Source organism: Nipponia nippon, unplaced genomic scaffold (assembly GCF_047370975.1).
Source record: "Nipponia nippon isolate SJK-2023a ecotype South Korea unplaced genomic scaffold, ASM4737097v1 scaffold_1, whole genome shotgun sequence".
NCBI lineage: Eukaryota > Metazoa > Chordata > Aves > Pelecaniformes > Threskiornithidae > Nipponia > Nipponia nippon.
In genome coordinates this window covers 166,884,301-166,905,108 of record NW_028262290.1, presented here as the reverse complement: position 1 = coordinate 166,905,108, position 20,808 = coordinate 166,884,301, and the positions used below count along the sequence as shown (strand labels likewise).

General features: G+C 48.8%; 2 protein-coding genes across 3 annotated transcripts in view; one reads left to right on the top strand and one right to left on the bottom strand.

The window, feature by feature from the left end:
• The window catches only part of DHX30 (DExH-box helicase 30), a 41,287-nt gene extending 33,724 nt beyond the window's left edge, over positions 1-7,563 (bottom strand). The window contains exons 1-3 of one of the 2 annotated variants that reach the window (XM_087732749.1): positions 6,762-7,563; positions 3,467-3,557; positions 2,307-2,425 (exon numbers count right to left, since the gene is read on the bottom strand). The gene's annotated coding sequence lies outside the window, so the exon portion shown is untranslated. Of the gene's footprint in view, positions 1-1,659; positions 1,740-2,306; positions 2,426-3,466; positions 3,558-6,761 lie in introns of those variants that run through there. The other variant, XM_087732738.1, reaches the window with a different exon arrangement.
• Positions 7,564-7,880: 317 nt separating this feature from the next.
• LOC148057712 (KAT8 regulatory NSL complex subunit 1-like) overlaps positions 7,881-20,808 on the top strand; it is a 39,431-nt gene continuing 26,503 nt past the window's right edge. The window contains exon 1 of the mRNA XM_087752518.1: positions 7,881-8,260. Within this exon, the coding sequence (XP_087608644.1) occupies positions 7,881-8,260 (380 nt within the window). The remainder of the gene's footprint in view (positions 8,261-20,808) is intronic.

Sequence of the window (20,808 nt, the reverse complement as noted above, 5' to 3'; positions counted from 1 at the left end):
GAAATGAAGGGGACGCATGAACACCATTGAAAGGGGGACGCACTGGAAGAGTCAGAATACACTTTGTCGGGCTCTGATGACAGGAGAGAGATGTGGCCTCATAGGACACTGGATTTACAAAGAAGTGGGATATAATGACACAGGATTCTTACGGAGAAGGCAATGGTACAGCTGGAATGAGACTCAACCGTGCACGATGATGCCATCAGACTGCAGCGCGCCCGAGGTACTAGAAATCTAGATGTACTAGAATCCCAGATGGCAAAGGAGACGCTAAAAGTTTGTTAGCAATAGACTTAATGCCCCTGCTGCAAAGGCAAAGCGTGAAACCAGTGAATGTGGCATGGGAAACCCTTAGATAAAATCTCGAAGGCCTGGGAACTGGGTCTTTGTTGGGCTTCCTTGCTCCACTTGAAAATAGCTACACACACATATGAGGAGAAACCACATCTCCAAGAAGACAGCACATCAAGACGCAGTGAATGTCACAGAATTCCTGATTGGTGTCTACTGTGATATTCCAGCAGTGTAAGAAGAGGTACAGCCCCAAGTGCTTTGTCGTGAGAACAAAGGAGAAATTGTGTCGCCTTACATGTCGTTCACCCTCAAGGATCACCTACGCTGGGGCCCGTGCAAAGCGAAACAGTTGGACTTTCAGCGATTTGGGCCAAAGAAGAGGTGGATCTGTGCAAGAAACCTTTCTTTACCAATCCTAATTCTGCAGGATTCCCGTTGCTGAACTCTGACAGGCTGGAAGGGAGGACAATAAAGCGCTACAGGTAGGACTGGGTGCTGGATGCTCTTGGGCACCCACCGCTCACGAGACCAAGCGCTGCGGATTAGACAGGCAACCCAGCGTCACGGTTCCAGCGACCACGGGGGAAAAAATGGTGCCGCTAGTGACAAGAGAGTAAGTTACAGGAAGGCAAGGGAGAGACAAAACTAAGGGAAGGGCTGCGAGCCACGCTGGAGAGCAGCTCTGTAAGAGGAGCCAAGGCTTCCCCACGGCACAGAGGGGCAAACCGGGGGGAGCCCCGCTCCTCCGGGCCGCCCCGGGCCGTTTCCCGAGGCGGGGCTCAGCTCCCCCTCCGGCCGGGGCTCTCCCCGCCGCCCGCTCGCCCAAGACGCGAGGGGAGCGGCGCCCGGGAGCTCGGCCGGCCGGCTCCGCGCCCCCGCCGGCCGCCTTCCCCGGCTCTCCGCGGCGGCACCGGGCAGCGGCTCCCGCCCCGCCCCGCTGCCCCATCCGCGGGGCATCCCCGCCCGCCCCGCCCGGCCGCACAGGCCCAGGCCCCCGCACGGCCCCTTCCCGCGGGCCGGGGCTCCCCTCAGGCCGAGGCTCCCGCCCCCCTGGGCGGGCACCGCGCCTGGGCTTGGCCGCCGACCCCCCCCCCCGGGCCCCGGGGCTCCGCGCCGCTCGGCCCCGCCGCCGCCACCGCCCCCCAGCCCATCGCCTCAGCCCCGCCGGTCCCCCCACCGCCGCCGCCACCCGCCCGGCTCCGTCTCGGAGCCATCCTTCCCCTTCCTCCCGCCGCCCTTCCTCAGGCCGCGGCCCCCTCCCCGGGCCTCGAGCGCGGGTTCCGGGCCGCGGTCCCGCCACGCACGCCGCGGCCCAAGCCCCCCTCGGGCGGAGCGGCGCCGGTCCCGCTCCCCGACACCTACCGCCTCGCAACCAACTCTCTGGCGCCGGTCCGCCGCCGCTCGGACTACAACTCCCAAGAGCCCCCGCGATCCGCTTCCGGGGCGCCGCCCGCCCTTCCGCCCGCTTCCCCGGATGTGAAACCTCCCGCTCGCGCATCCCCTCGGCGAGAGGCGGGAGAGGGCGGGGCGGGGCCGGTCTCCATAGCAACGGCTGGCGCCAATTGCGGGCGCGGCCTGCGAGGCCCCGGCCCCGGCCCCGGCCCCGGCCCCGGCCGACCTCAGCGCCACGGGCCCGGCCGTTTGTGCCGCCTCCTCCGCCTCAGGACGCTGCGCGGCCCTGAGGGGAGCGGCCGGGGCCTGGCTCCCCGCCGCCGGGCCGGGGCGGGGAGAGGCGGCGGGCCGGGCCCGGCTCCCCGGAGGTCGAGGCCTGCGGGGAGACGCGGGCCTCCGGGGGGCCGCAGGGCCGGGCCGCGGCGTGTGAGGTTCGCTAGGCCGGCTGCGGTGCCGCCGGAGCTGCCCGAGCAGCGGCAGCCATGTGCTGCGCTGCATCGTCAATATATCGATATATTAAGCGGCCACCGAGCCTTAACAACCGTGTTAGCATTTAACCAGCTTGCTGTACGTCTCTATAGGTAGAAACTTACTCCTGATCTTAAATATCCACTTACTGGTTAGAGCTGGATCCGCCAAATACACACAGCAGGCTTACTAGGGGCTGAAACCGGGCTGGGCTAGTTCCTCCGCCGTCGCGGCGCGAGGCTCATCGCTGCTGCTCGCCGGAGTAACCCTAACGTGGGCAAAGAGAAGCAGCGTTTGTCCCCTGCGTTACTAAGGCCCCGCTTAATCGCCTAATTAAACGCTTGCGTGCGGCTCCAGGCGCTGCCCAAAGATGCTGGGCGGCAACCCGTAGGACAGCCGGCAAGTCTTAGGGCGTTTCCTCGCTTTCCGCTGCCGTTAGAAGCCAGGAGCGTGCAAGGGCTTGCGACGCTCGGGTTCTCAACAGCAAGAAACGAGACAAAATGCGTCTCTGCTTTCCGCAGAACGCTGAGATTGCCTGGGCACAATGGTGAGCTTCGTTAAGGGTCAGCCGAAAACGTGCGATGAGGGTAGCTCAATTTACGAGGGAAAAACAGTTGCGGTTTGGGTGTGCCGATTTGCCATCGCATCGCCGGTTCTCTGGCAGGGTGAGCTCGGACAGCACGGCAAACGTGGGAAAAGGCAGACTTAAAATTACGGAAAATGGAAAGTCTGAAGTTCCGTGCGGCAATTTAGCACTGAACTCAGCATGGCTCTGATACAGGTTGTAGCAATCACTACCTAGCAGCTTATTTGCAGGCAGAGTTCTTCGCGTGGTTTTCTGGCCCTTTCTATTTACTGTGATTGTTCATATCCACGTGTTTATAAAATACACCTTTCAGAGTACCAATCCCAAGAAAAGAATCACAGAATCAGCTTTGTTTCGGTGAGATTGAAATGACATTTGAAAATATTACTACTTAAATATACTACTAAAAAGCTTTCTTCGCCGAGAAGCGTTGAGAAGCCCGGGATGATTTAAGCTTACTGAATTTCCCCCTTCCTCGCTGTGGTCTGCAGGCCACAGCTACCTTCGTGCCAGTCCCACCGAGGACGCGAGCCAAAACGTGACGGAAAGGAAGTCAGCTAAGGGCACGAGTGCGTCAAACTGGAATTTCCCTAAAGCTGATCTGCCTGCTCGCAGAACCAGACGTCGAGGTAGGACAGAGCGCGCGTGGGATGGGAGGAAGCGGCAAAGAACACAGAAAATTTGCGTCTGTAGCGGATGCTTAGGGGTCTGCAGCTACCGCACCTTCATCCAGGCGATGGAGCGGGAAGTCCAGTTATCTCTGTAGGCTCGGAAGGCCGCGAGGTCGGTGGGTAATCTTTATCCCCCTGTAGTGCTGACAGATAAGAACAAGGACAGTGAAAGAAGGTGTTAAGATAAGGGGAGTAACTTAGGCTTAGCGAAAAAAGCCTGCATAATCATTCAAAAGTCATCTGTTAAGTAACGAGTAAAGCAATTCCTTTCTGGGGGCTTAGAACGGAAAATTGCTGTGATACAACGGCTTTGTAGAGAATATGTCAAGCCATCTAAAGCGTGATCATTTAATTACAGTTCTCTACTTGCTTCTTACCAGTTACAATATTTTCACCAGTATTACTTGCTAGTCCCTTCTGCAAGTAACCTAAGAGATGCTGCGAAGGCTGGTTTTAGGCAAGATCTCAATACGCTTTCTCACTCCTTGTAACTGCAAAATGAAACCACAGACAGTATTTTGAGTTTTCTTTTTTTGTTCCCAAGCTTTGTTTATCTAACCATCGATTTCTGTTCTGAAAAAAAAAAACCACCTTTAAAAGTACCACGTCCAGCAGAACTAACAGAAAAGTCTGCTGCCTATTGCCCTCTCGTTAACCAAACTGCTGCACAACCATTGCGGCTCCGCTCTGTATTCCCGCCCCATCCGCCACCCGGCATACCTTAGATCTTCATCTAGACGCCTAGAAATCCCTGTATTTTCCCCAGCCGTACCCCCTAAACTGCCCCTCCTCCGTTAACCTCTCCTCTGTCCACGTGCCTTCGCTGTCAGCTGTACGGCGGACAGCACGCAGTGCAAACCCCACCAAAATCCCTACGGGACCGCTGCGGCCGGGCTGCCTGAGCCCACGCCACCGCATGTGGAAGGGGGCTGATTTTCCTCCTCATTTCCACAGGAGAACTCGGTATCTCTGCATTTTTTGAACGCCTCCGTTGAGTTTATTTGAAACTAGTTAGCAAGTTTAAAAGGGATGAGAAAAGGTGCCAAGGGGTCAGCACCATCTGAGGGACAGCGGTGCTTTAGGGAAAAAGACATCCCCATTGCCCGTCCGTAAATGAGAACAGAGACGTATCCGGTTGATGTGTCTCCTTCCCAAGTGAAGTTCCTAACAAATCATGAAAATACTGTATTAAAAAACAGATGCACACACAAAAAGATTCTGTTTTTTGAGACCGTTCAGTTTTCAGTCAGTGCAAGCAATGAAGTCTAGTTCTAGTTCTGGTAGAACATCTTTCTTAATTTGATTTTCATTTACTACCTTTTATTACAACCCAGACATTGTAGCTCTCATTCAATGAATTAAATGAGTAGCTATATTCTTTTTAGACCTTTTAAGATCTAACACCTTTACAATCCAGTTACGTAGGTTATCTTGCAGGCTTGCTCATACCGTTCTGTGTGTGGTTGGCTATTTGATTTTTTTCTTGTTGCAGTCCTAAAGACAAAGTGCCTAAAACTATGTTAATCTAATTTTATAGAAGCTTATTGTCAGAAGAACTCAGACCGATTGCTGCTCTTTCTGTCACAATACCTGGAGGATATTGAAAAATGCGGTAGCCTAGAGGAAAGCGTTTCCATTTTAGTTCAAGCTTTCTTAGGCTCTTTCTATATTAAAAGGTTAATACAGTCTTTGGAAAAGCTGTGAGGATTTACGTGAAAAGTTACTGTGAGTATTTGCTTAGGAGGTCAGTTGTCATGAATGCTCAGTTGTCATGAGTGCAATTGTTGAGCTCATCATTGTTACTAGAAAGTCAGGATTCCCTCTTTTTTTTTTTTTCTCGGTGGGATGCTACCAACAGCCGCTGCAGTGACGTGGAATGTTAAAGGCCAACTGCTGTAGCTTAGGAAAAGTCAAAATCACTGAATTTAGCTTAGGGATGACTGACTTACAAAAAACGAATTGTGAGAAAGTGAGCATAACTACCCAAAGAGGAGGCAGAGAAGCAAGTAAACCAATCCAGCTAAACAGCATGCCTCAAGAGCTCTTCTGACTCAGGCTGAATTATTTCTTAATTGGAAAGGCTACATTCTACTGAAGCCAATGAGCACAAGCTAACAAGCAATGTGTAAGAAGAAATCCACTTCTGAGATGGAATTTGATGAACAAATCACTAAAGTTGTTGAAAACAACAAAAAAAAGTATTTTAAAGACACGAGAAGCAGGAAGCTGGTTTAAAAAAAAAAATCAATCACGAACCCAAAAAAGGAAAATCTGTCTGGCCTCCTACACGAGCTGCAGCAACAGAACAACTAAGAAAGATCCTGTCCTGATCCCCTCTGTTGTGAAGGAGGATGTTAAAATTCCCTGCTGTACTTTTTAAAGCTGCTGGTAATCTGGATAACGTATTAAACGTCAGAAAAGTAGATACTGCAGCAAACTGATAAATTGCTGTTTAAATTAAGTTGAAGAATTGTGAAAGAAAATTGTGCAGTCAAGCTGCTAAAAAAATATAAAAAGTGCCTCTAATGGAAGTTGTTAGACTGGATTTGTCAGCAGATAATACATCACGTCTTATTTTGTTTATATGAAACTCCATGCTTTCATTTCTAATATCTCTTTATGGCTCTCATGATGAGACATGACAGGATGTGGGTAATTCTGGGATAGTAAAAAAGCTACGTGGGCTAAGTTCTGCACTGGTCAAGAAAAAAAATGTATGGATTTCCCCCCAGCCCCCAATATGAAATAGTTATAAAACACCCAGTGATATCTCACTGTATGAAGTAACTTTATAATCTGTTCCCAATTAAACATTAGTATTAGAAAGAGAAAAATCTGAATTCCTTGGAAGTGGACTGGCTCATTAAGGATCTTGGAAAAAAACACCTCCCCTTTACCTTCTAGAATGCTCTTTTTCTTCTTCTTTTTCAATTTTTTGCCTTGTCTCAGGCACCTTTTTGTGGTCTGATATTTGTTATAAAGGATATAATGTTCTTCTGAATTACATTGGCCTGAAAATATGACCAACAATGACACGATCTCTTCAGCTGCAGCTGTACCGTAAAGTAAACCTTTGGGAAAAGGTTTTGCATGGGCAAACGATACAATTGTGAACACTGAATTCTTAAATGTTGCCTTTGGCTTTTTGCCTTGGCAAAAATATTTAATCAGACATTAAACAACATTTTTAGAAACCGTATTCTCAATCTGCTACATGAATAAATCAAGCTGCCACAAACCCCCAATAAAACACTGTAGGGCACAACAGCTAGTTCTGTGACCTTTTTCAGTAAAACTTCAAATAAAAGTATTACTGGCCTTTCTTTAAATAACGTAAACCATCCCACCTCCTGAGGAGCACGCGTGGAAGCATTGCTTCTTCAGCCTTAACGTTTCTCCCGGTGGTCTGCCTGCTTTGGGAGCTCTCTGCAACTTCTTTGTCTGGTTTTCAGGTGTTAACTCCCTATAGAACAGATTCCTGTCCCAGTTCTCTCATGCTAACCCTGCTTCATCGGTATTCTGCCTCGCAGCGTTGTTCTACAGGGAACCACGAAAGGATAATTCAGGGAGATGTTGGCTACAGGAGACAGTAGACCGCCACGTATTCCTGAGGCACTGACTTTGCTCGTGGCTGCTGTCTTGATTTCCCGCGCAGCCGAGGCTTTCCCTGACTCAATGGAGCGTTCCTGAGATCCCACTGATGTCAAGGATTATAGTCTTTGCCTTTTTTTTTTTTTTTTTTTTTGCTTAAGTGAGTTGTGTTTTCCAGTTTTGCCCACTATTCCAAATCACCGATACCGCGGATTCTGCGATGGTGGTTTGCCAGCGGCCCGCTGTGGAGGCCCGGTTTCCTCCCTACCGCGGCCCTCGGCGCCGTGGGTGAGCTCCTCCTTTCCTCATGCCCAGACAAGACGGAAAGCCCTCAGGGAGTTGGCTGCCTGTTGACTTTTCATTACTTGGGCTGGATTAATCACTGGCTGAGATGCTTTTATAATTAGATTAGCGTATAAAATGGATCGAGGGTGGAGGATGGGCTCCGCGGTGGAAAGAGGCCTTGTTATTTCGCGGTATTTCGCTCTGCCGGGGGCCGGGCCCGACGGACGCCACCGGTGCGGCGGCTCCCGCTCCCCGCCGCCACGAAATGGCCGCCCGCTCCGCCAACCACCCCCTCTGCCCCCCGAGGCACAGCCTTATATAGACTGTATAGGGGGCGGGCTGACTTATGATTGGCTCGCCAGCCTGCCCTTCTCGCCGCTCCTCCCCTCTCCGCACGTGCTGGCACTATTTACCCGTTCTGGTTGGCTCCGCGGCGGGCGCGTGCTTCGGCAGCCAATGAGCGGTCGGTGCCGCGGGGCGGGGCTGCCGCGCGTTGCGGTGGGGCTGAGGCGCGGGCTCCGTCCCGCCGGCCCCGGGGATGCCCGCGCCCTCCCTGAGGCGAGGCGCCGCCTCCCCGCCCTCGGGCCCGCATGGCGGCGGCGGCCGAGGCCCCCGGGCTCTGCCCGCTGCCCACCGGGCGAGCGGCCGTTGCTCGGGGCCGCCAGGCCGCGCTGTGGAACCGGGCGCGGCGCCTCCGCCGCCGGCTGCGGGCGCTGCAGGCCCGGCGGGTGGAGCGGCACGTCCGGCACCAGCTGGCCGGCTTGGCGCGGCACCTAGGGCGGGGAGGTCCCGGCCGTTTGCCGCCCGCCGTGGGGCCCGACCTGCGGCTGCTGGCGGCCAGCGCTACCGCCCGCCTCCGCGCCACGCAAGGCGCCTGCGACTCCGATGCTACCGGTAGCAGCAGCGACTCCGGCGAGGAGAGCGAGGTGGACGGCGCGGGGCAGCGGAGCCCCGCCGCGCCCTCCCCGGAGTGAGTACGGCGCCTCTTGGGTCTCCTGCGGCGTTTGTAGAGTTGCTTAAGGAGTCCGGCTGCTCAAAGGGGTTGTTTAAGTCTAACGCGTCGTTTCAATAGCGCTGCTGCCCTTTCACCGAGAGGGTGGTCAAGCACTGGCCCAGGCTGCCCAGGGCAGGGGCTGAGTCCCCATCCCTGGAGGTATTTAAAGGACGGACAGACGTGGTGCTCGAGGACATGGTATAGATGGACTTGGCAGTGACAGGTTAACGGTTGGACTCGATGATCTTAAGGGTCTTTTCCAACCTTGACGATTCTATGATTCTATATTGGATTTTTTTGTGGTAAAAGAGTGAGAAAAGCTTGGTCTGCCGTCCCGGTTGATCGCCTGGCAGCTTCCCCCGAGCTTCGTTCCCTAAACCCACACCCGCCGCCCGTGTGCGGGCGGGAGGCGGCGGCCGCGGAGCCCCCGGCGCTGGCGGGGCAAGGAGCAGCTGTGGCGGCGGTATGGATGCCCGTCCGTGGGGGCAAGCCTGGCTGTGGGCCTGCATCTCCGGGTGCCTCCCGTGGAGGGCAAGCGGCCAGAGCACCGGGGGGGGCGGAGGAGTCGGTTCGAAGGCAGCAACGGTGGGAGATTTCATCTTGTAGTCACCTTTTCATCTCACTTGTCACATTTCATGGTTTTTTTTTTTCCTTTTTTGTACACAAAATATTCTTTACCTTATGTGCTTTTATAGTGCTTTCTCTTCTGTGTTGGTTTTGCGTATATTAGGTCAGAAATATTTGAGATGTTCACAGTTTGTCTGTGAAGTGAGTTGCTGGCACAGCCTTTGCAGTGCACACCGCTTCGTAGCGTAACGCTGGTGTATCCGCTCCGATTTAAGGATACGAGCGAGGTCAGGTTTGTAGAAAGAAATGGCCTTTTGTTAGACTGCCTGACGTAACTGGGAACAGGGAAAGGATAAAGTTTGGCCCCAGTTTGATAAATAAAGGTGGAATAGGGTTGTTTTGCAGCAACATTAATAAAAAGGAGCTAACCAGATTGGTGTTGATGGCAGGACAAACCATATGAAGAGAAAGCTTTTACCTCTGCGAAGGTAAAGGCTTTTCAAAAGCGCAGTGTGTGCGCTGTTAGTGGTCTTCTGTATTATTCCAAACCAACCTAAAGTGCTTTTGCAATAGGAATGTTTTTGAAGGGCGCTGGAAAGCAGTATCCGTCAGCTTTGATGCGGCAGGGCTGCTGATCTCGGTGGTGGGCGACGTGTCTGCGTTTCACAATAAACACGTGGGACTTTCGAAGTGACCGGTTTTGTTTTCTGTGTGTGAAAGTGGTCAGTGGTCTGAAAACTAGCTATAATGAGAACAGAGGTTTTTGCTGCTTTCTTTCAACTTTATATCCAAAAGTAGTACTGGTGTGGTCCATGGAAGAATGCAGTTTGATGAGGGAGAAGCCAAATAACAGCTAGCTGCTGGCAAAAGGGGTGGCCCGCTCTCTGCCCCGACTCTGCGCCCGTTCGAGCCCAGGCAGACTGGTTCATGGTGTCAAACTGTCAGCTCTGTAGAAAAAGGAGTTTTGTTCTGTCACTTTGTCTCCTCAAGCTGATGTTCGTGGCTTTAGGTGTTTGCCAAGAGGAGCTCTTGGAGCGGAGGAGAGGGAAGCAGGGCTACCTCGTTGGCTACTGCTAGCTCTTGGGAAGATTTAATCGCCTTTTAGGAAAGACCGAAACCAGTAGCGGTTCTGTATGGTAATTTAAAGTTGATTAGCACAGATTGTAAAGCCAGGTGATGTTTTATTCCTGCCGCGTATATCTGCTGAGCAGTTCAGTGAAGTGTTCTGAGGTTTGCTGTTTTCCAAAGAGGGGAGACGGCAATTAGCCTTAGACACGTATTAAGATTCGGTTGTGTTGTAGAAATCATGGGATAGTCTTTTCTGAACTGTGTTACTGAAGTAACTGTTCTCTGTGCTCTGAGATGACCTGTTCAGTGGAAACTGATAGCTGGAGTGACTGTCTCGGGGGAGGGAAGGAGAGTAAAGCAAGCTGTCTCTTAGACTTACATATTCTGCCATTTTCTACTGTAACTTACTCTTGATTTGCCTGTCCGTGATGAATAAATGTCTCGTACATTAGTTGTCCTCGTTGCACTTCAGAACCCGGAGGTTGTTCAGATGGAAATTTCTAATTCCGCACACTCTGTCTTCCCAGTAAACCGTTGCATTCCCGTCTCCCCTGGCCCTTGGAGCTTTCCTGAGCATCAGCAAAGTGGAAGTGACCTGATTCTGCCTCCCTCCGCATTCGGAGAGCACCAATGAAAAATCTAACGAAGTGGCAGTCCTCTGGAGAGTAATTCATGTAAGGATAGAGGACCCCAAAAAAACTGCAAGGGAGTTTGTTGGAAGCTTTTATCTGCCAGGAGGCCAAGAAGGTGGCAGAGTAGAGGGCATCAGCCCGTGAGTTAAGTCTTTGTATAGTTGTCTTGCTGCTTCCCTCCGTTTATTTAAAAAAAAAAAAAATCTCGGAATTGATTACTTGGCAGTCAAAAATGGATAAAAAAATTCTTGTGCATAAATCTAAGATAGCAACTTCATAGAATTGTGCCTTTCCCAGCATGGCACTCATCCTCTTTATCTTTTTCTGGCTTGTTCGTCCACATCTCTCATTGCACGCTTAGAAATGTGTGGTATGTAGACGCATTCTATATTTATTCCTTTTTCTTCCTATTGATTTGCCATGCAGTTTCCCTTGAATGTAACTCAGCTTGGATTTTTGTGGGAACTGCAATGTTTCAGAGGACTGTTGTACATTCATATTTATTTGTAGCAAAGGCATGTTAAGATGAAATTTTGTTTTCAAGTGTTTTTCCTGATTTTTGGCTTAATCCTAGTCTCGTAAAACAGGAAAAAAAATGCAGAAGAATATTCTAAAAGATACTGATGTTGTCAGATTATTCCCCCAGGAAATACTCGGCTTTTGCTACCGCACTTCTTGCGTTGTGTTAGGATTGCTTTAAGTTATGTTACAATATGTTTTTCCACAAAAAAGCCCACTTTGTTCGGTGACTGGGATGCTGATGACTGAATAGGCAGCTGTTCAGTGTTTTCTCTGTATTTCAGTCGACAGCCTTGCCATATAAACTGCCTGCTCTTGAAACATGGCTGTGAAGAAACACCTATTTCTTAGTTAACCTCCAGCAAAAGTTGTAACTGCTGTGAGTATTTTTGGGTAGCGGGTCCTTATAACAAACAGCTTCAACCCATGAGGTTAAAGCGAGCTATAAACAGCTACAACTGTTTGGGGGGCTTTACAGTCCTGTATGTGTTCCTTACTTTCACATGAACTCTTTAATCATAGGTTAGTTGCTTAATCTATGTATCTGTCATAACACAGCGTATCTAAAGGAATGTCATTATTTCCAATTTATGATTTAGTGCAGAAACAAGGACATACTGACGTTTGGTGTGGGTAATGGCTTGAAAAATTATAGAATGAGTATCGTGTGATTGTCCTGTTTTGACTTTGGCTTCAAGTTAAAATGTGCTCTCAGCTGCTTTACATCTCAGTTGCAAAAGCTTTCAAGTTGAGCTTGCAGTCTTTTTTTTTTTTTTTTTTTTTTGGTCATTGGAGCGGTGTAAATCCCAGGTGCGTGTACTCTCATGCAGGCATTCACAAATCTGCTGCCTTGGATACTTCAGTTAAGTTTGGCTGAGTGAAATCTTATTTTAGCTGTTGCATGTTTGATCTCACAGAAACAAATTTACCTGGATACAATTCTGAGTTTAGGTTCTGGACCTGTGGAAGGTACCCCCAGAAAATGGGCTGCGTACAGCAGCTGTGCAAGCTTCTGCTCCGAATTGGAGGCAGGGGGCTGCTAGCAGTGACCAGCCAAATGCACGGAAATCGGTGTTGGTTTGCTTTTGGACTACTTGGTGCTTGCGTGTTGTGCTGGGGAAGGGGGTGGTGTGGGCAAGCAGAGGGAAGCTGGGGTTGTGGAATGGGCAGTGGAGCCTCTGGAATGGGACAGACCCGATAAAAGCTTGAAAATCAATTGCAGATTCTTGCTTTGTTTTATAATCTCTCTCTAGTTCTAGATACTTTGTGTAATTATATTTCCTTTAATAAACGTAAATGTTGATTTCCTTTGCTTCTGCATTACTAGCTAAATTCTAAAAAACAACTCAAATAAGATTTGAAGCAGAAAAAAGGTGACTGATAGTAGATTGTTCTTGTTTGTGTGGAATATGCTCCTGTGCATTGATTATTTTTTTTTTTTTTTCCCCCTTTTCTCTCAGACTATCTGGCAAAATCAATATGTTTTAAAATTGCAAATTTTTTTCAACTGATCTGTGTAAATACTTGTTTTCTCATTTTGATGATTACTGTTAATATTGTAGTAACTCTCCCAATATTGTGGAAAGCTAGATGTGGATTACTACACCTGGAAAATTCTTACCTCGTGATAATGTACCTAAACTAATGGCAAAAGCATGTGAAGCTTCTCTTCTGGCTGGAAGGAACTGCTGTCATCTTCTGATCTTGACCTCCCTACCACAAGGCAATACCCAAATAGATCTTCAGTCTGTGAATCAGCAAGGAGCAGATTCAAACCTGTCAAGAACTTGTTGCAGACAGTGATTTAAAGTGAGGGTGGGAAACGCGGGTGCTTCTGAAGTGAAAGTGTTTATCAGAATTGAAAGAATTTATCAGAATTAGCCTTAGAAAATCTTTTTCCTTGAAAGAAAAGCACTTAGCTTAATATAACTGTGGTCACAGGCTTAGTGCTTTAAAATCTGAGCGTGCTGGATTTTATTTTGTTTTTTCTGTAAAGTTCTGGGGCAATATCTTTCTGCTTCTGCATCATGACTGAAGTTTGTATAGAAGATTGATCTGGCATGCTCGGAAGAGGTATCTTCTGCTTGTGTTCCCTGAGGCAAGTGATCCCACTTGGTGGCATCAGATTGTGAGGACCGTGCTATGCTCAGTCATAAGGACGTTCAGAAACCTTTGAGTGAAAAATGTCACCAAAGAAGAAAAAAGTATGAATTTCCTCTCTGAGTCGTGGTCTGCCAGGTTGAGCGCTCTTCTGGGCTGTGGGATGCAGAGCTTTCTACGCCCTTGCTTAATCACAAGAAGTTTGACCCATATATTCCCATCACGTTTAATACTGGTTTAATAATCTGAATATGGCTTGTTGGGTTTTTGTATAGACACACAAAACCTACCTTAAAAAAAAAAATCCAACAGCCTCACACATGCGGTTGCAGATGGAGGTGAACAACTAGTTTTACGTAACCTGACGCTTATGCAGTTCCTTCCACTTCATCTTGAAACCAGTATTTTTAATTCATTAGATGTGGTGAGCTTGAGTCATTGTCAGGAGGAAGAGAGAAGCTTCCTGGAAAACTACAAGCACGAGAAACGTCTCCTGAAAGGGCAAGTCTGACATCCAGGCTCGGGAAGTCAATTGTGATCACTGCGTCATTGTGACAGCCTTGTTCATCAGCGTATCTACAGATGAGGTAGTAATTTCTTGCAGACATTGTTTTAGCTTTTTGCCTTTTCTTTATTCAGAAGGTTACTTTCTGCAGATGCTTCCATACCTTGGTAGTAGCAGCAGATACATCACTGGAGAAAGAAACTATCTGGTGTTGATTGCCATGGTCGTGCTGTCAGTAAGCACGTAGTCTGTCTCTTTTCAGTCTTAGTGAAAAATAGCTGGGGGAGAACTGAACGTAGGAGTGCCTGCAGCTAGGAGGTTTCAGAAGGGAGAAGGGCAGGGCTGTTCTTGCTTTGTGCATTGCCAGAGAAACCCTCGGAGCCAGTTCAGAGCATGGTGACCTGCTCTGCCTGGTCAGGTCAACCTCAGTACCGTGTGGTCTGTCCTGTGAAAGACTTCAGAGGGGTTTGTCTATAAACAAGGTTTTTGTAAGTTTGCTTAAAATTGCAGTTGATTTTATGCATTTTCTGTGTATATGTGTTGGTGACCTTGGTTTTTCCGCTGTAACCCTGAGCGGACACCTTCAGGGAGCACTGTCTGTGGCCAAAACCGGCGCTGACTTTCTGCCAGCGCTTCGGTCTAGGTGAGGCAGGCGTGCGTAAGGTGTTGCTGGGTAGATCCACCAGCGGTGTCTCTGGCAAACGTGATGCTGTTAGCAGCTATGGTGTCCCATGTTATTTAAGTCATAAACTCCATTGAACTATAGATGCGTAAAATGGGGAAACTTGCTACCTTGATTTAAAGTATAACCGAGCTACTTTATTTATGCATTTATTTGGGGTTTCTGTTTTCTTCTCCTGTAACACCCTCAAAATGTATGGCCTGTTAGTCCACTGAAAAATATTCTCCTGCATTCTATTAAGTAGCAGTTCTGTACCATGTCGCTTACCTTATGTGTCGGTTTAATCAAACTCAATTTCTGTGTGACTTATTTCCATACCTGTGTGTTTGCTACTCTTTCTCTAGGGAAAGAAAGAAGAAAACATGTTTGACAGTTATCCAAGCTTTCATTGATCTGATACTAAAGTACAGCAATTATTATCAGGGCTGTGGGAAGCTGTAATATGTCAAAGATCCTAATGTGCTTGTTTGTGACAATTGCATAATGGTAGTAGTAAATGTAATTTAGCTAATTATCCATATGAATGCTCCCACAGGTTATTTTGATTTCTTTTTTTTAGAATGCTTGGTATCTCATCTAATTTGTTTTATTACTTTCCCCAAGAGTAATTAAGTAATAATAATTTGCTACTGTTACAGACAGTAACAAATTTCATGTTACAGGCATCTCCTTTTCTTAGCTTTCTGTACAAATAGAATCTGAAAAGCACTGATAGTGCAGAAACCTGGGTTTTAAGACTTGAATTGCATCATACTACTATTGTTTGTCTATTTTGGGGACTTGTCTGGATTTGAGAGGTTCAGTAAGGTGCATCTAAAGAATTAATGTGTGTACTGAATTTGTTGGAGTTAACTGTTCTAGAGCAATTGGGAAAGATTAACCCATACCTTAAAGATAGGAACAGAAAATGCAGATAAAGCTAGTAAGAAACGTTAAGACTGCAAGCCAAGCAGGCAGCCTGGTACGAGTCGCACGCTTGCTTCCCTTGTTCTTCCTCTATGTTGAAGTGTAGTCACTGACGTGTAAGAGGTGAGAGGCTTTACCCAGCCCTGCTGAAGGGAGAGGCTGCAGACCTTTCTCCTGGGGCAGGGACAGGCAGCAGACCTGCCTGTGAAAGGTGGGGGACCTCCTGCTGCAGGAGGCGGTGAGAAGGCTGCATACCATCAGGGAGGCCGAGAAGGAGTTGAATAGCTGGTTCCAAGCGCGGTCTGCAGTGGACCCACGGCCAAACAGCCAAAAACTTCCCCACCGGCACGCGCAGAAGGGAGGGGTGCCAATAATGCAGAAGAATGGAAGCTTGCAAAGGCAAGGACCAGCAGGAGGGAGACTTCCCCCAAAGCCTGAGCTACCCTTGCAGAACTGCTTCACCGCGCTGCAGGCTGAAGAGGAAAGACCTGTCACACTAGGAGAGACGCTGGAGCTGAGTAGGGCAGCCCGATCTGCTCCCCGTATAACAACCAGCGCAGCCAAGAAAAGGCGACGGGGGACAGTAGCAGGCAACTCTCTTCTGAGAGGTATGGAAGCACCTATGTGCTGACCTGATGCACTCTAGAGAGGTGTGCTGCTTACCAGGGGCTCGTATCAGGGACGTCACCAAGAGACTACCAAGCCTCATACAGTCCACTGGCTGTTATCCGCTGCTGTTGTTTCACGCAGGCACCAGTGATCCGCCCAGGAGCTGTTTGAGGAATATCAAGAAGGATTACAGACCCTTGGGAGCAGTGGTAAGGGACTCTGGAGCGCAGGTAGCTTTTTTTTGATCAGTCCTCCTGGTCAAAGGGAGGGGGTTTGAAAGGGCCAGTTGAATCTGGCGAATCAACAGGTGGTTACAGGACTGGCGCCACAGCCAGGGGTTCGGCTACGTAGACCGTGGGACTGGCTTTGAGAAACCTGGGCTGCTGGGGTCCATCTGTCAGAGAAGGGGAAGAGAATCTTTGGTCAGAGGCTTGCCAAGCTGGTAGAGAGGGCCTTAAATGAAAGTGGCTGGAGGAGGGGAACCCCAATCCACCCCACTCCTACCAGTTGCATGGCAGTGCCAGCAACAGATGCCTGGAGAAGGATCACAGGTCAGCAGGAGAGCACCCGAAGAGCAGCACAAAGGAATTCCAGCCACTCCAGCCAGGGAGTCAGCTTCATTGGGGGCCCAACGTAAATGCCTCTATGCAAATGCACGTAGCATGGGGAATAAACAAGAGGAGTTAGATACGTGTGCATGCCTGCAGGGCTGTGATCTTACTGGTGTCACAGAGACGTGGTGGGATGGCTCCTATGGCTGGAGTGTTGGGATGGAAGGATACAGGCTCTTTAGGAAGGACAGGCAGAGGAGATGAGGAGGGGGTGTCACCCTCTATGTCAGTGACCAGCTGGAGTGCATGGAGCTCTGCCTGGGGGTGGATGAGGAGCTGACCGAGAGAGCTTATGGGTCAGGATTAAAGTGAGGGCAGGGACAGGTGACATTGTAGTGGGGGTCTGCTACAGGCCACCCGACCAGGAAGACCAAGCGGATGAGGCCCTCTATAGACAGGTAGGAGCAGCCTCACATTCGCAAGCCCTGGCCCTCATGGGGGACTTCAACCACCCCAATATCTGTTGGAGGGACAACACAGCAGGGCATAAGCAATCCAGGAGGTTCCTGGAATGTGTTGTTGATAACTTCCTTCCCCAAATGATAGAGGAGCCAGTGAGGAGAGGTGCTGTGCTGGACCTTGTTCTCACCAACAAGGAGAGGCTGGTGGGGAATGTAAAGCTCAAGGGCAGCCTTGGCTGCAGTGACCATGAAATGGCAGAGCTCAAGATCCTCAGGGCAGCGAGAAGGGTGCACAGCAAGCTCACTGCCCTGTACTTCAGGAGAGCAGACTTTGGCCTTTTCAGAGATCTGCTTTGTAGAGTACCATGGGATAAAGCCCTGGAGGGAAGAGGGGCCCAGGAAAGCTGGTCAATATTCAAGGATCACCTCCTCCAAGCTTAGGAGCATTGCATCCCAACAAAGAGGAAGTCTGGCAAAAACACCAGGAGGCCTGCATGGATGAACACGGAGCTCCTGGACAAACTCAAACACAAAAAGGAGGCCTACAGAGGGTGGAAGCAAGGACAGGCAGCCTGGGAGGGATACAGAGAAATTGTCCAAGCAGCCGGGGATCAGGTTAAGAAAGCTAAAGCCCTGATAGAATTAAATCTGGACAGGGCCGTCGAGGACAACAAGAAAAGCCTCTATAGGTCCATCAGTGATAAAAGAAAGACTGGGGAAAATGTGGGCCCTCTCTGGAAGGAAACAGGAGACCTGGTTACCCAGGATATGGAGAAGGCTGAGGTACTCAATGACTTTTTTGCCTCAGTCTTCACCAGCAAGTGCTCTAGCAACACCACCCAAGTTGCAGAAAGCAAAGGCAGGGACTGGGAGAATGAAGAACTGCCCCCTGTAGGAGAAGATAAGGTTCGAGACTGTCTAAGGAACCTGAAGGTGCACAAATCCATGGGACCTGATGAGCTGCATCTGAGGGTCCGAGGGAACTGGCGGATGAAGTTGCTAAGCCACTCTCCATCATATTTGAGAAGTTGTGGCAGCCTGGTGAAGTTCCCACTGACTGGAAAAGGGGAAACATAACCCCCATTTTTAAAAAGGGAAAAAAGGAAGACCCAGGGAACTACAGGCCAGTCAGCCTCACCTCTGTGCTTGGCAAGATCCTGGAGCAGATCCTCCTGGAAACTATGCTAAGGCACATGGAAAAGAAGGAGGGTATTGGTGACAGCCAACATGGCTTCACTAAGGGCAAATCGTGCCTGACAAATTTGGTGGCCTTCTACGACAGGGTTACAGTGTTGGTGGATAAGGGAAGAGCAAGTGATGTCATCTGCCTGGACTTGTGTAAAGCATTAGCCATTGTCCCAGATGACATCCTTGTCTCTAAATTGGAGAGACGTGGATTTGATGGATGGACCACTCAGTGGATAAGGAATTGGCTGGATGGTTGCGCTCAAAGAGTTGCAGTCAACGGCTCAATGTCCAAGTGGAGACGCTGTTGTCATCTATAACTTTGTTTAATCAGAGTGGAGTTGGAAGGAGTTCTGGTGGTGCTCCAATTCCAAATGGAATTGTGGCCTGAAAACTCTTTCCTAATATTTAATTTCTTTTTAGACATCTTTAGCTCAGAATTACTTTTAAACTTTTTTTTACTGGCTTTTGAACAGTGCTTGTTTTTATCTAGTAAAGTAGGCCTGTTCACCTTAATTTCTGAATGTTGCGTTGCCAGGTTTGAAGACCGACAGAACAGATTAGATGCTCCAGTGTCTTCAGGCATTTGAAACAACGTGCTCTGGCTGTAGTATGGCTTGGAGGAGAAGAAAAAAAATAAATTCCTGATCTTTGGAAGAGGAAGATGGTAGTATTCAAAAAAAAGAATTAAATAAAAGGAAATGTCTGGAATGTCTGGAATAAAATGGATTTCAGGCTGGAAGGGAAACTGTACTTTGAAGGTACAGCATTTGGGTTGATAAGGTCTTTGCATCAGTAAAAGTTGGCCTGTTTTCAGGAGTGCCTGTCAGCTGAACTTGCTGTGGAAAAACCTCACTGCAAAGTGTTTGGTCACTCAAACTGTGGCGTGGTTTCCCTTTGGCATGGACTGGTCAATTAGAAGAATCTCATTCACTGACGCGCTGACTGGATGCTTTGAAGTTGCTTGGAAGCTGCGCCGTTAGCTTGAGGCCCCTTCTGAGTTTTCTCTCTCTGCTCACACACCGGTTCCCAATTGTTTCTGGAAGCTTTAAATTAAAGAAAATCCAAAGTTTTTTCTTTATCTGAGAGATCTGATGTTTTTCATCTAGTCAGTGCTCTGTTCTTACATTTGATATATTGCTCTAAATAATCCTTCGATGTGTTTCTTTATTAAACCTAGAGTTCTTAAACCGTAGCCGCATCTGATCCTATGCAGATACAGCAGGCTCCCCACACCGATGAAAAGGAGCCTGCTAACCCTTCCCCAAAGTGGTTTTAGCCCTAATTGTTACCTGGTCTTTGTTCTTTGGCCATCAGACTGCTGATGTAAAGTAGGTCACGGGCTTTCTGAAGAGAGCAAAAAATAGAGGTTTGAGTTGAATTACAGCAGATTGGGAAGTGAGTGGTCTTGAGTTAAAACCAGAAGATTAAACTTGAATTATTTTTTTTTTATCCCTATTCTTTCGCAGGCAGGTTCCTGCCTGTACTGAAAAGATTCTTGAAGTTACCGCACACTATTGGTGCAAAAGCAAAAAGCATACACCAGAGTTTCCGTAGACTTCCACTTGCAAAGTGGTGTTTGCATTACAGTTGTTTCCAGCTCCAGAGCGATTGAAGTACTGTTGCGTAGCTGTATTTTGCTTATGTTGTGAGGGTTATTGGAGATTAAAAGAAGCACATATTCCATAAATTCAGATCAAATGCAGAATGTATTTAGGATTTGTGAGCTACGAAGTCTTTCTTGCTTAGAAACAACAAGACTCTCAGAAAGTCTTTATGCCACAAGGTCATCTTAGGATTGTAAATTTATTTATGGGTGCCGGTATTGAAAGAGAAGAACGCTTTCATTTCCTAAGAACAACCTTGCTGTAGGATCCCGCGCAGCCTGCGAAGGCATGCGTTGCCCTGCACTCTGTGGTTGAGACGCCAGCAAACCCCTCTGCACCAAGAATTGCCTAGAGCCCTAGGTCACTGAATTCAGAGCCGGGCATTAAAACCCCCGTTGCGGATCGAGAATGTACTTGCATCGGGTATTTTCCTCTGGGGAAGAGCTCTTGTCAATACATGCCACCCGCGTGCTTCAGGTTGTAGTGATACAGTAGTTTGAGGGTCTGCTTAGTAAGCAGTGTAACAAATCGTAATGCGAAAATTATGAAAAAACTTGTTATGCAGGGTGGCTTTTCTGTTTCAGCAAAAGAAATTCAAACTGCTTATTAGACACAGGACCTCTTCTGCTCTTTTTTTTTTTTTCCCCCATAGGTATAATGCACATGCCAAGTGTTATAGGGGGTGCCATAGGCTGTTGTTTGTGCTGGGCATGGCAGCTTCTCAACGTGCCGTAGCGTGGGTTGTCGGGGCTTGTCTGTGTCGCCCGACGGCCCTGACTGAGAAGCAGGGATGCTGTCTGGGAGGCCGGTAAGGGCACGGCACCGTGCCTGGCACCTAAACACAGCGCATCGGCTGCCGAACCCCCTGGGGTGTGTGGTGCTGTCCTTTAAGGGGAACCTCATTCAAACAGGGACTTGCAGTGAAGGCAATGCTTACGCTTACTTTGGGTATAAATAAAGTACGTATTACCTGTTTGGATGTTTTAATAGCTGATATTCTACATGGCACTGATGTGATGGTCTGGTGTTACAGCACTGGAGATTCAAGCAATAGACTAAAAACCTTGCAGACAAACAGCCATGAGGAGTGTCACAGACACAGGTCAGTCCTGCTCCGTGGTCAGCAGTGCAG